We start from the raw sequence: 15,454 nt of genomic DNA, 5'->3' as shown, positions 1-15,454 counted from the left end.
TTTATTATCTGTCTCCCTTATTGGATTCTAAGCTCCAGGAAGACAGGGATTTTTTTCTGTCTTGTTTCGTTCACTGCAGTTTCGCCAATGCCTGTCACACAGTAGGCACCTAAAACATTTTTGTTAAATGTTGCTGAATTTCATTTAGATAAAATTGACATCATAAACTTTCTGCATAAAAGGATAGCAAAAATGTTTTCCATTTCTAAACTTGTTAGGTATTCAGTCAGTCCTAATTAGCAGTTCTGAAATCAATTTTGATTATCTGACAACATGATGTCCAAACTGAGGTATTTATATTTTCTGTTTATCCTACTTTCTGGAACATTTGATAGTAGCTTTCTACCACAAACACATTTTTAGATTAAAATTACTTCACCCCCTATGGTTATCTGTGGGCACTTGTAACAAATTGTTTGCTAGTGCTGAGTGAGCCAGTGCTGATTGGCCATTGGGAACTCTAACAAACTTTAAATTTCAGCAAAATGCCCAGAGACTGCTAATCCTGCAACAAGAAGCCAGGTATTCTGAAGGTGAAAGATACCAGGTAATTTGGCTTTCATGTTCTTGATAGCAAATGGCTTTATATCAGAGTTGTTTACGTTTTTAAGATGTTTGCCACACAAGTATGGTTTTATTACTTTTGAAAATCTTCTCTACTGAGCAAAACTGTGTAATACTTGGTGCTTTGTTTTACAAAATAGGAAATGTGTTACCATGCTCTAGAAATCATCAACTAAAATTGATGATTTGATAGCAACTTTCTCTTTTTTTTGTTATTAGCATCATCAAGATCCACAGTAACTCAGACTTTAATTTTCCTCTATCCCTTCACTTAACAAATTACAATCAGGAAAATCTGATCTTATTCATACTTTGAAACCTCATCTGCATTGATATTTCTACTGATGAGCATTAAATAATTTCATAAATTACTTACGTTGTCCTGATCTATAAAATGCTTGGAAGGGTAAACTATAGTTAGAATTTAGATCCTTCTAATTGCATTAATTTAGAAAAACATAGCCTAGGATTTTAGAATATATTTAATAGTTATATTTATTTCTTCAAATACCAGCTTTTCCTTGAGGTGTTTAAAGATTGCAAGAATATTTAGATTATTTTTTCCCACAAAAACATGTTTTCTTCATGAAATCTCAGAGTGGTATAAATTTATTGTTTTCATAATATAATAATAAGATCAATAGTCCAAAGACATGTTGGCTTTTTTCCAATCTAATGGCTACTTAAGTGAGCTCACTAGTTCCTGTTGGTATATTTGCCAGAATATAAACAAATACCTTTATTTGTAACTAAATGTTAGTATTTTGAACATCATTTTGTTGACCCCAATATAAAATATGATTTGCCTTTAAGTCAACTGCACATGGATTTTTCTGTAATAAGATAAAAGAATAGAAAGTTATTTAAGGTGGCAGAGAGTCTTGATTAAGAAAACTGGGTCTAGAGCCACATTGCCTGGATACTAATCCCAGTTCTGCCCCTTAATATTTGTGAATTCTAAGGCAAGTTATTTGACCTTTTCGTGTCTATTTCCTAATCTATACAACAGGCATAGTAACGCCACCTAACTTGTAGGGTTGTTGTGAGGCTCAAATAATTGAATGCATGCAAAATTCTTAGACCCAGTGCTTGGCCCATTTTAATATTCAATAAACGTTAGCTATTAATGTCAGCGTTGCAAAAATTAGTTCACTCTCCAGCCCACGGATGGCCACTAATCCAGACACATTGCTAATGAGCATGAGACATAGATTAGGGCACCAGCCCAGAAGCAGATAAGCTTTCCCCACAGTGCAATCTGCTACCTGACAGACTTAGAGTGTGTTATGAACTGCTACATCAACTTAATGTCATTTTGAATTACACAAATAATTAAACAATCTCTTTCTAAAGACAAGAGGAAGAAGAGCTGATGATAGAGCAAATAAATCTGTCTATAAAATATATTTCTATCAACTGACTTTACTGTTTTAATGATATTGAATAATTTTCATTTTCACATTGGAATAACTAGACATATGAAAGCTCTTAGATTAAAATGTCCACACTCGGGTATAAGTAAATTATACATAGTCTACACACATACATACACAAAAGGATATGAACTGCCCAGGGGAAGGGTGTTTATATATTCCTATGTGTTTTATCTCTTCTTATGGCTGCAGTTTATAACTGGCAATGCTTTGCGGTAAGATATTGTTGTCTTGTCACAGAGATTCTCAAAGATGCGAGTTTTCTGTGTGGGACTACTCCTTTTCAGTGTGACCTGGGCGGCACCAGTAAGTATTTACAAATTCAACTATATTTCAGATAATCTCTTGCTCTCTTCATTTGTTTTTCTTTCAAGCAACGTCTATTTAAATTAGTAGCATCTACCTAATTCAGTTATTTTAAAAAGAACCAAGCAAACAGAAAGCATCCAGTACTTAACACTTAACACTCTTAACCAAGGAAGTTCTCAATAAACATGTGCTGAATTATGAGATCTCACAACGCTGCCTTTTAAGGAACACCAAAAACAGATTTTTCGAGAAAACCAAGAGGCAGCCACAGCATTTCAAATCAGCTGATACTAATGAGTGATACTCAAAGACTCAAATTATAACATGGCAAAATAATCTTTTACTATTTTCCTGAAAACTTAAAGAATTTGACATGGATGTTTTAAAGCTAACCAGCTAGATTTAGTAAATAGATAAAAATGCAAAGAGACAAGAACTCTTCTGTATTTCTTGCAACACCCCAACACTGTGGGATCCTACTTGTGATTTTCTCTTCATCAGCGAGGCTAGAGGTGGGACGTAGTACCCCCAAGCTTAACCCAAATCAAGCTCCTACTTCCTTGTGTGTCTTTTCTTCCCTCTGACTCACCCAGTTGAATATTCAGGATGTGACCAAATTATCTTGTGAAAATGCTGAGTGTTAGTTATTTTCTGCAATGCAGACACAGTGCTAATTAGATAACGTCTGAGCAGCATCCTAACTTATCAGAATAACCTTTTTGGTTGGAGAACCATGGAAACAAATAGTCATCCCATTGCCAATCATACTTATATATAGGTCCTGAGTGAGTGGGTGACTGGTAGGGTAACCAGGCTGACGAGGATGACTAGGGAAGCAGAGGGCCTCATGGAGGGCAGTGGAAGTTGGGGAAATGTGTTCCCTTCTCCGCACACACTCTGTGCAACAAGGGTGTGCAGTACAGTCCTGTGGGGGCTGTACTGCTCACAACACACATTTGCAAGACCCCATGCACAGACCTCACTCAATCAAGGCCTAGAGGCTCAGGTGCCTCTCCCACCTCTCATGGTGGAAGAATGAGTCTTGCTGACCCAGCTCAAGTCAGCCAGCTGAAGATTTTATTTTGAGCAACATATTCCAAGAAACAGCTGGAGTGGGGCTTTCTCATCATTTTCCAGTAAATGTGCTATGTCAACATCGATTCAGTGACCACCGATCAAAAGAGGATGCCAGCTTTCCTCCCCAGAGGCAGACAATGCCATCTCCATTACAGGGCCACAGTCAAGCCTAAGACATCTGCCTGGGGGTTTAGGGGGGAGAAGGGAGGGATGCATATTTCAAATGAAAGCAGCTCAGCAAGGATGCAGAGGCAACATTTGTAACTGAATCATTAAATATGATGTTTTCTTCCAGGTATATAGATGCCATTTTAGTAATTACCTAAATTTTTAAATGATAGATTGGTGGCTTAAGAAATTAGTATATACTCAGCCACTTGCATACATCTTATAATTATAAGCCAAATTCTAAATGATTTTCAAAAGGGAGAAAATGAATGTTTATTAGGCTATGCAATTCAGTGAATATTCATCAAGATGCAGTTAGACTAGAAAGACTTTGTTATAAGTCACAATAAATCAAAACTGTACCGAGGTACTCTATATTGTCAAGTATGTTTCTAATCCATATGTGTGTGTGTGTTCTGTAAGAAGATCCCTGACACCCCATACTATCATTTCTTTCTTTTGCTTAATATCTGCCCATCTCATTTTTATGCTTTCTTCTTCCTATTGTCCAATTTCCAGAACTGTTTGCCCTGTTTTTATATTTTTGAAGAGTGATATAATGGTCCAAATTTATATTCACACGATCATATAAGAATCAACATAAGAAATGCAATAAAGGATAAAACTATAAAATATGCCTTGAAGATAATTAATATAAAGTTTAGGAACACTTCCTCTTATTACTAAATGCTTTTTCATATTTAATCATTTAAAAATTTATTATTTTAACACTGGGACTTTGAGGCAGAAGATTTAAATTAAAATACCTTCTCTACTTCTACTGCAACTACCAACTATGAGCGTAGGCACTTCTGTTTCTTCTACTGCTCGTCTTATAAGGGTTACTTTGGGACTCATATGAGATTATAAGTACAAAAGCAGTTTACAAACTATAAAGTGTCCTATAAATAGAAAGTGTTATTGATAAACTATTGTTATTTTCTAGAATGGAATGGAATATTAGGCAGCTATGCCTTGGGGTCCAGCCATGGAAGTGTTTTCTAAACTTCTGAGTTTTGTATTTTGAAGATGATTTTGTCTGCCAGAGTCCAGTCCAGAAAACAAAATCCAAAACAGGGAGCTCAGTAGAGGGACTTTCTAAGGGAAACTAGCTATAAAGTATAAGGAAGAACAGAAAAGCCAACGAGGGGTGGTGAGACCACCCAAGGATCGAAGCTACTACCACCCTTAGGGCTGGAAGGAAAAAAAAAAAGGTGCTGCTCCTAGGCCCCTGGGTGGGGGAAGTAGGACCACAAAGGAGAGGTACCCAACTCTAGAGATGCAGCCCCAAACAGAGAGAGCAGAGAAGGACATACCCTGGCTTCTCTCTCTTTCCACCCTCCAGTGTCATGCCAGGCCTCCTTCACCCACACCCAGTCTGAACACAGAGGGCAAATGAGCTTGGGCAATGAAGGAATCAGTTCAGATTGAGCTGGAGATAAAAAGGAGCTGAGAGCAAGCAGGGACATTCCCAATATCTTAGTGCAAGCAACAACCTGTCTGTATTAAACAAAATATAGAAGCTTAAGGCTTCTTCAGGGAGAACACTTTCCAGGTAAATAGGACAGCTGGCCTAGGTGGCCCTCTTTCTGTTTATCTCTTTATTCAATCTTTCCCTTAAGGGGTTCTCTCTTTTATATGATTGATCCACCATGATGCCTGCTTCCACTGTAGCACACCCATTCAAACACGGCCCAGTCCGCCCATTGGTTCCCAGTGCCACATCTGAGATAGGCTAGGAGTTTCTGAAAGAAAGAGGTAAATGAAAAATACTGAGAATTAAAGAACTGTTACATCTACTCCTTTCATTAAAAAGTTGCTCTCAGATTTTAGGGTCCCTGTTCTGCATGCTTTCCTGAAGTTTGCAAACTTCAGCCCAAAGGCCTGGGACAAACTGCCGGGGTCTGTTCTTTCTTCATTTCTGCCCTTTCTGCGCCTCAATAGCTACCCCTCACCCTACGCTACCCTCAAGAAATTTTGACACTTTATGTCAAACCAAGAAAAAGAATTTATCCTAATCTGCTGGCCACCTCCATTTTTCCTTCTCAGAATGTAACACCTGGCAGCAATAAGGTTTTATCTTTAATTGTGATCCTACCATTCACATGAACGGCTATGGTTTGACTCTCCCTGGGCCATCAGCAGCGCCATATCTTAATTCAATATTACAATTACTTGACTTATATAATTAATGCACATATCATTTAAATCGTCAAACTCTGATTTTAGTTCACCTATGTTTAACAACTCCCAGTTTGCCAGTGAAAACTTCTTTTTCAGTGGATTCTGGTGGCAGCCAAGCTCCTTCATCTGGGGTGCCATCGCTCCCTACTCCGCCACCACACCCACTTAGCGGTTGTCTGAGCTTGAACCCAGTTTTGTAGTGGAAACGGCACTGTCTCCCTCTGGGGGCAGAAAGCTGGCACTGTCTTTCATAATACTGAAACAAATATTAACGCGATGAGTGTGTCAATCTTCTTTTGGTTAGAATGATTTTCCACATTGAATAATACAACCCACTGAGAGAAAAATAAATGAAACGTTTGTTTGAAGAAGTTAATGAAATAGAATGTTCTAGTGGGTGAAGTTTTGTTTCTTGTTTCCTTTCAGACATTTCAACCACAGACTGAGAAAACTAAGCAAAGCTGTGTGGAAGAGCAGAGGGTAAACAGAATTCGTCTTTTCAAATAACTCTATTTCAGCTCTGTAAAGAAAAAGTCAGTAAGAGAAAAGTGTAACTGTCAAAATAGTCTTGGGCACTTTGAATGGAAGTGAAAAATTATACAACATAACGCTGGCACTTTCTAGTCAGTCAGGTATTGTAACTCACACACCATGTGTGACAGAAAAGAGCAAAACATTGTGAATCGAGATTTATTTCTCTCCAATGTGATTTGTTCCTTCACATGAAACAATGCTTTGCCAGGCAACCTTCATGGGGCTAAGTGAGTAAGAATTTGGGAACATTGCGACTAGCAAACAATATTTTCCCACACAGGTACCTGACAAACACTTTGCTCTCAGAATGATAAATAAGGGAGTAAAGGGGAAGGTGGCTGTCAGATCTGAATGGGGAATTCTATGTCCATGGAGTCAGCTTTCCATATGCATCCAGTTAAATGAATCCTCCCCGCTTTGCATGCCACCAAATTGCAGCTTGCTTCTGCCTATCACAGAAAATTATGTTCTAAGAACTAACAATCTTCTGTACTTCATCTCAGCTGAAAATTACAAAGGCCAACACTGCCAGCTTAACAGCCTGAATGTTCATGCTGTGAGTTTTGCCAATTAGACATCAGACATGAATATTGTAAATCCTGCCTTTCTCCTGGTCCTCTCACCCCCTCCCACCTGGAAATATTTCCACATGCTCCATTTCCATAGACATTTGGTAATAAAATGGATCCACCCTAGGACAGAAAGCAGTTGACAGGCCCTTAGGGAAAACAGATTTAGAGTTATGTAGAAAAGAGGGAAGAACAAGTTGCTGTCTTTGGGAGCTGGCTGACACACACCCTCCTGTGGTTATAAGAAGTACTACCATTTGTCAGAGGTAGAATTCAACTTCACCTAAGTTTTAAAGTTTCTGGTATGATTACAAAGAGCCCGAAAACGTCTTTGTAAGAGATAAAACGTGCCTCAATATAATGTTGTGTTTTTGTAGATAACATACAAGGGTCACCATGAGAAACATGGGCATTACGTTTTTAAGTGTGTTTACATGTCACCTGGGAAGAAAAATCAAACTGATGTAAAGGTAAGCTGAATCTCTGAATGACCATTCTTAGCATGACTAAACTCTGGACTAGCCCTAGAGGAAAATGTAGGGGAGGCGAAGTTTACTTTTGCTTGCTCTGGGGTTTCTGTCTTATGGCTGGCACTTTTGTCCCTTCCCTCACTCCCCAGGCTCCTCAAGCCTCTCTACTACAAAACTCTGGGTCCCAGAATCTTCCTGATCCCCATCCCATGCCTCGGCCCACATCTCGCTCTGCTTCAGGACTTGTGGCTGCAGGTGTGATACTCATGGACCCCAGGTGCCCATGGACTGCTGTGTTACTGCTTCTGAGTAACATTCGGTGTTTTATAAGGAGGTTTTCTTGACATATTCTACCATATGCTCTGATGGTGGGGATCTCAGCAGGGGATGGCTAAGAGGAGAAACCATTTTGGCCTAATGAGTGACACATTTTACTGTCTCTTAAATTCATTCCATGGATAACTCCATCTGTGCTGGGTTGCTCAGAAGTAAAAGAATGAGGCCCTTGTCACTACAATGACAATAATCCTTTTCACTCAGTCCCTTCTTGTAGATTCATCGGCCAAAGGGCTGGAAATAGCTTGAAATGCCATCAACAAAAGGGCTATTTACTTTTTCCAAATCTGGTTTTATTTCCCACGGAAGTAATAGTTTCCCTTCAGAATGTTATTTTCTTCTGCCATCGATATCCTTTAGATGACATCTCTAAGACTACATCTAACTGTAAATAAGTTAAAACATATCCATTTGACAAATATATGTGGAGTCCTTAACTGGTGTGTAAGATACTATGTGAGATAAAATGATGGAGAAAACAAATTCTTCCTCTCCAGGATCTTAGAGTTAGAAAAGAAACAAAAGGCACTTACAAAAATTATTGTAAAACAAGACAGAATGTGGGAGGTGCTATGTGAGTAGTACCCAGAAGAAAAAAAAGATCATACTTTAAGGGCTTGGAGTAGAAAGAAATTAGTTCCTGGCCTCTGGTGTTCATAATGGAAATAATTGTGCTGGGCCATGGAGGATGAGTAGGATTTGAGCAAACAGAAGTGAGTGGGTGAGGCTGTTCTCCATGAAAAAACTCATAGGAACCAAAGCATGGAGACAGAAAAGCAGAGCATAGAAAAACAGCCAGCCAACTGGTACACAGACCATCGAACAGTCAGAAACCATTTAACACAAGCAAATGTAAGAAAAGTTTTTTTCTATTTTTTGATATTTTCTTCAATGCAAAAATAGCCATCATAAACCACAGGTTAAAAGTTGTTTCATGTTTTCATTTATAAAATTATTCTACTCAGTCTTCTGATAAAATGCACACAATTCATTAGTGTACATGTTACTTTTTTAAAAGCAGAGAAGCACTAAAAATAAAACATAACTTCCCACTTCAGACAAGGGAGAGAAAAAATTAGGAAGAGATTATAATAATCTACTGAGTTTAGATTTAGTGTTTAACTCAAAAGATTATCTTAGTAATGAGTAAACAAACAACAATGAACTTGATTGCAAAGGAAAACATAAATGTCCAAGTAAAACTTTCCAAGACTCAATTACTCAAGTCAAATATTTAAAATACTTTTTATTTAGTGATATACTACAAAGTTTATTTCTATTTTTTTCTTACGGCAAAATCTTATTTCAGAATATACCCACCAATATTAAAAAATTAATGAACAACAATGCCATAACTTTTACAAGTAAGTAATTTCAAATTATATCTTACCAATATTACACATTAGCACTTTTGCAGACCATATATTAGCCAGCTTCTTAAAAGTAGAGGGCACTTCTAAAAGCCATTTTTATTTTGAGATTCAAATGTGAGCTGATTCAACAATTTCCCCACTACTTCCAACAGTTAATAAGATACATGTATAAAAGCAGACAGTCCTCCAAGCAGAACAGTACTTCTGTTTGGGAGTGAAAAAAGAGAGAGAATCCAATCAAAATCTATTTCAGATAACATCCCATCGACGGCTACAAGCTTACAGAACACACAGCCCGAGGGTGACACTTGGGCAATACAAGAGCAGGGGGTTCCAGAGTTTGTCCATCTTCATCTGCCTCTACAACCAATATTAGAGAAGTCCAGAGACTGGGAAAACAGTTGTGCATCCAGTAATTACATGACTATCATTAATATTATCTAGGAAAGAAACTACCATTCATTAAAGGGCTATGCCCAGTTCTGTATGCTTTACATGCATTATTTAATAAAAATCATTTAATTCTCCCCAAAATACTGAAAGGTAGATATCATTTTTATTTTACAGCTAAAAAAGCTAAGGCTCAGAGAAGTAAAATAATGCTCCCAAGATCACACAGCCCATAAATGGCAGTGAGGCAACTGATTCTAATGCATGTGCTCTTTCTATAGCACAGCTACTCTCATGAGCACTGGACTGAGGGATTAAGAAAGACTATTTGGCAATTCCTGCCTACTGTTTCACTCGACATATTCCCTATGATCCTGGCTTCCCTGCGTTTGGTTTTTCTATTTTCTTTGCTACCTTCCCTACACACTTGACCAAATACTATGAGCTTCTGGCTGCGTGCTCTTTTTCTCTCCATCAGGGCGCTCTCATGTATTCTGACCTCTTTAATGAACACATCTAAGATGTCCACATGCTTGACAAGAGCCGACAAATTGAAGTGGTGGTCAAAAAGCACAAAATTAAGCTGTATTAGTAAAAATAGGGCTATGGTCAAGGCAAGGAAGTGGATGGATGCCCCGTGCTTGGGGCTGATCAGGCAACATCAGAGTCAAGGTCTGATTTGGGACCCCACAAACAAAAGGGAATTCATAATCGGGTGATGGGTCTGAACGTAGTCACCTAACACAAGAGAACTGTAGTGTCAACCTGGAGAAGAGAAAGCAGCCAGCGAGTTTGAAGGAAAACTAAACTTTTTCAAATGTTGGGAGGGTTTCATAAGAAAGAGGAAATAACCTTATTAGGTGTTGCATCAGGAAAAATGGATACTAGTTTCAGGTTAAAAATTATTGAAAAAATTACAACTATGTATAAGTGAAACAATAGGATCTGAAAAGTAATAAACAACTAGCACGTAAGATGTTCAAGGAAAGAAGAGTTGACCATGGGCTATGAAAACTGGGAAGGACTTGTACTAGGACACACCAAGAGCCTGTGGTACCCAATTCTCTATCTCTAACTGTATATGGCTTTTTGAGCTCAGGTTCTATATTCCCTTAACATCAGTACATCTAACATTAAAATCCTTGTCTTTTTCACCCTGTCTTCATTTTTACGTGTTAACATTCCAGTCCATTTTAGTTATTAAGGCTTTTTCTGCTTGGGCACCAGAAGAAGGGGTTTTTTTCTTTGTAATGTTTTTCTTTGGCGTAATCCTAATCCAAGTGACTACATCTCATTACTGGATACCGCAAAAGCCTCCTACATGTTCTTTCTTACCACTGTTCCTCCTAAATCCTTAATTTTTATTTTCTTAATCTCCTGTGAACTTTCACTAGTTCTTCACACTCTACAAAATAAAACCAAATTCTTCACCCCGGCATTCCATCTTCTACAAGTCGCCGGCACTCTGTTTGTCTGTGCAGACCTAATTGGACATGATGTCTCTGCCTCACAGACCTATCCCCACCCTCCATACCCCTCAGGATCACTGCCTTTGCCAATAAATATCACCAGATATTGCTTAGAACATGTAGCACCCACCCTAATTTCTTCCATGTTCCAATCTCTCAATAAATATCTCTGATGTTGCTGATTTCATATTACTCATCAATTCAAAGGCCTATGTAGGGATGTTGTGTATTCCAGCTCATCCTACAATTTGGGGGTGAAAAGAAAAAATGACATTTAGTCTGTCTATAATTGTTCTGTTGCTCAAGAGCTCCTCATGGAGGGTCAAGGGAATGTGCAGAAATTAAATTCAATCTGTTTAAACTTAAGGTTATCTAATAGTTAAAACAGTTATTTAAATAAATCAGTCTCTTTTAGTTAAAAGTGCTCAGATCCTCACTCCTCCTCCTTCTCCCTCTAAGATGGCATCCAGGTGTGGCTTACACCATCCACTACATACCATGCACCAAATGGACAAACATGGCTTACACCATAGTAAAGAGGAAGACCTGGAATCTTCAGACATGCATGAGATAATGTTGCCTAACCACTTGAATGCTTCTTGCCCTGCTTCATTCTAAAATGAAGTTGTTGGCTACCATAGCTTAGGATTCAATTAGTACAGTCTTGACTGGGGCCCAGTGGTGACTCAGCCTCTCTTAGCTCCCATGAGCAATTTAGACTTCTCTCTGTTTGAGTATGACTCACATTTGTCCCTAGTATGTACTCCATCTACACTGCTCCTTTTAGAGCCACTTCACTTCCTCTATGGCAACACTCTCTGGAAACCTCCAGACCAGATGCTCAGACACTTCTATATTTAGCCTATGCTACAGAGAAATAGCGAGTGGCATAGGGTATAGTCAATCTCAGCTCTTTCTTCCTGACCACATTGTTCTGCCAAGCTTATTGAAAGTTGGCTGCACCCAAGAGTGAGAAAACCCAGGATATGAAGCAGCATCTTTACAGATCCTGCCCCTTCCCCACCAAAAAAAAAAGAATGAATTGAAATATAGATACAAATACTTTACTCTCCTCCTCTGCTTTCTCTTTTTCATCCCATTATTCTCCCAGGGACTTTTCTTTTAAATGTTAGAAGATTTTTCTATTTGCAGATTTTCTGTTTAAAAAGAAGCAAGAAAGAAAGGAAAGAAAAAGAAAATACTCCTTTAGGCAGATGAATACCTCTGATGATCAGAATGAAGGAGAGAAAAGGGAAAGAGAGAGAGAGAGAGAGAGAGAGAGAGAACTAATTGTAATATATGAAATCCATTTTACTTGCAATGACTCACTATTCCCACTATGTAGGTTTATTCATATTATGTCTCAATTGTGTCCTGTTTCCAAACAATTGAATATGCCGCTTATTCTTAAAATATTCTCACAATTTCCCTTCTGCATATTTGAATATTACCCATTTTTCAAGCCTAGTTCATTCGTCTTTCTCCATGAAACCTGATTTGACCATTCTAGAATGACCTCTACCAGTAAACCTCTATTGAGTTAATAGATTTTTTTTATTAAATATCTGGTGGGTGGTTTTTATATTGCCTAAGAATTATTATATTTTAAAAATTATACATAAAATAATCATTTCATATTGAAAATTGTATTTTAGCAGGAAGAAAAAAACAAAGACAATATTGGTTTTCACCATTTGGGCAAGAGAATAAATCAAGAGCTATCATCTAAAGAAAATATTGTCCAGGAAAGAAAGAAAGATTTGTCCCTTTCTGAAGCCAGTGAGAATAAGGGAAGTAGTAAATCTCAAAATTATTTCACAGATAGACAGAGACTGAATGAAGAATATAGTATCAGTAACAAAGAGAATACTCACAATGGCCTGCGGATGTCAATTTATCCTAAGTCAACTGGGAATAAAGGGTTTGAGGATGGAGATGATGCTATCAGCAAACTACATGACCAAGAAGAATATGGTGCAGCTCTCATCAGAAATAACATGCAACATATAATGGGGCCAGTGACTGCGATTAAACTCCTGGGGGAAGAAAACAAAGAGAACACACCTAGGAATGTTCTAAACAAAATTCCAGCAAGTATGAGTTATGCTAAAGCACACTCGAAGGATAAAAAGAAGCCTCAAAGAGATTCCCAAGCCCAGAAAAGTCCAGTAAAAAGCGAAAGCACCCATCGTATTCAACACAACATTGACTACCTAAAACATCTCTCAAAAGTCAAAAAAATCCCCAGTGATTTTGAAGGCAGCGGTTATACAGATCTTCAAGAGAGAGGGGACAATGATATGTCTCCTTTCAGTGGGGACGGCCAACCTTTTAAGGACATTCCTGGTAAAGGAGAAGCTACTGGTCCTGACCTAGAAGGCAAAGATATTCAAACAGGGTTTGCAGGCCCAAGTGAAGCTGAGAGTACTCATCTGGACACAAAAAAGCCAGGTTATAATGAGATCCCAGAGAGAGAAGAAAATGGTGGAAATACCATTGGAACTAGGGATGAAACTGCGAAAGAGGCAGATGCTGTTGATGTCAGCCTTGTAGAGGGCAGCAACGATATCGTGGGTAGTACCAATTTTAAGGAGCTCCCTGGAAGAGAAGGAAACAGAGTGGATGCTGGCAGCCAAAATGCTCACCAAGGGAAGGTTGAGTTTCATTACCCTCCTGCACCCTCAAAAGAGAAAAGAAAAGAAGGCAGTAGTGATGCAACTGAAAGTACCAACTATAATGAAATTCCTAGAAATGGCAAAGGCAGTACCAGAAAGGTTGTAGATCATTCTAATAGGAACCAAGCAACCTTAAATGAAAAACAAAGGTTTCCTAGTAAGGGCAAAAGTCAGGGCCTGCCCATTCCTTCTCGTGGTCTTGATAATGAAATCAAAACCGAAATGGATTCCTTTAATGGCCCCAGTCATGAGAATATAATAACACACAGCAGAAAATATCATTATGTACCCCATAGACAAAATGATTCTACACGGAATAAGAGTATGCCACATGGGAAAGGCTCCTGGGGTAGACAACCCCATTCCAACAGGAGGTTTAGTTCCCGTAGAAGGGACGACAGTAGTGAGTCATCTGACAGTGGCAGTTCAAGTGAGAGCGATGGTGACTAGTCTGCCAGGAGTTCGCAGCGGGGTGACGGTCTGAAGACCTCGTCACCTGTGAGTTGATGTAGAGGAGAGCCACCTGACAGCTGACCAGGTGAAGAGAGGATAGAGTGAAGAACTGAGTGAGCCAAGAACCCTGGTCTCCTTGGGGGGAATTTTTGCTATCTTAATAGTCACAGTATAAAATTCTATTAAAGCTATAATGTTTTTAAGCAAAAAAAAAATCATTACAGATTTATGAAATAGGTAACATTTGAGTAGGTGTCATTTAAAAATAGTTGGTGAATGTCACAAATGCCTTCTATGTTGTTTGCTCTGTAGACATGAAAATAAACAATATCTCTTGATGATAATTTGTATTAAGTAATCTATAAGAAACTCTGTTGTCTGTGGTGCTTCATTTCAGAGGCAACAAGCTTAGTTCTGCCTCCAGCACAGGGAGTGCCTATGAAATTAATCCACTGGGGAAATCTCAGGTGTGCTCCTCCACCCTCTCTGCTTGAGCCAGCCTTTCCTTTTCCCTCTGACCTCCCTCTGTGCTGATAGAGATCCTACTTCCTACCTTCTTCCACTCTTTCCTCTGTTGCACATGTTGCACACATTCTATGGCAAATATTAGCTCCTGAAACAAATCTCCATGTTACCATTTTTCTTGGTTCTACCTCCTTCCAGACAAAGAAGACTGTAGGGTAGAGGGAGGGCAAGAGGGAGAATTTGAGGAGAAACATAAATGCAAAGCCAAGACAAAAACTTAGTTTGAGAAATATCGTTCACTGGCTGATCCCAAATCATTTCCAGACTATTTCTCTCTCTTGTCTTTCAGTGTAGAGGTTTTTCCAGCTAATAACAGCTTTATGACACTGTTCTGGAAACTAGCCCTAAGTCTCGGTTAGGGAAGGGGGAAGAGCTCTGGAAAGCTTTTGCCCCTCCTGATGAGAAGAATTTACATAGCTGGTATACCACCCTTTCTCCTTTCTTGCCCTTTTCTTGGCTTGACATGGACCTGATGCCTGGAGGAGCAGTCATGTTGTGGCCGTGAAGGAAAGGACAAAATAATCCTAGAGGAGCTACTGAACCAGCTCCATCATCAGCTTCCTGCCTCCAAAATCTTTGTCCTGTGAGAAAAAGAATGCTCTTTTTAAGCCACTGTTTGGAATTTTTGTTGCTGCTGTTATTGGTAGCTGAATTGAATTTGTAATTGATATACCTCTCCATTCTTGACATTCCTTCAAATGAGGAAGGTCAAGAGAAGAAAAGAAAGACGTAGAGAATAGAGAAAGAAAAGTACACACATTTTCTCTTTAACATGTAAGTTACCAAATAACAGAAATCATGACTGAGACATTCTGTACAGCACCTAGATTATTAAGTTGAATAATGTATGTAGGAAAAGTCAAGTCAATGTCAATATATTATGGCACCTTCAAAAAATCTAAACTCCCACATTGGGTAGATAGAG

General features: G+C 38.6%; 1 protein-coding gene across 1 annotated transcript; it reads left to right on the top strand.

The window, feature by feature from the left end:
• The first annotated feature begins 475 nt into the window (after positions 1-475).
• MEPE (matrix extracellular phosphoglycoprotein) lies at positions 476-14,348 on the top strand. Its single transcript, XM_032143477.2, has 5 exons — positions 476-547; positions 2,238-2,303; positions 6,162-6,215; positions 7,216-7,308; positions 12,532-14,348. Exons 2-5 carry the CDS (start codon positions 2,250-2,252, stop codon positions 13,999-14,001), a joined length of 1,671 nt encoding a protein of 556 aa, XP_031999368.1. The 5' UTR covers positions 476-547; positions 2,238-2,249; the 3' UTR covers positions 14,002-14,348.
• The last annotated feature ends 1,106 nt before the right edge of the window (positions 14,349-15,454 follow it).

Source organism: Hylobates moloch, unplaced genomic scaffold (genome assembly GCF_009828535.3).
Source record: "Hylobates moloch isolate HMO894 unplaced genomic scaffold, HMol_V3 SCAFFOLD_2, whole genome shotgun sequence".
NCBI lineage: Eukaryota > Metazoa > Chordata > Mammalia > Primates > Hylobatidae > Hylobates > Hylobates moloch.
This window is presented reverse-complemented; position numbering and strand designations above follow the sequence as displayed.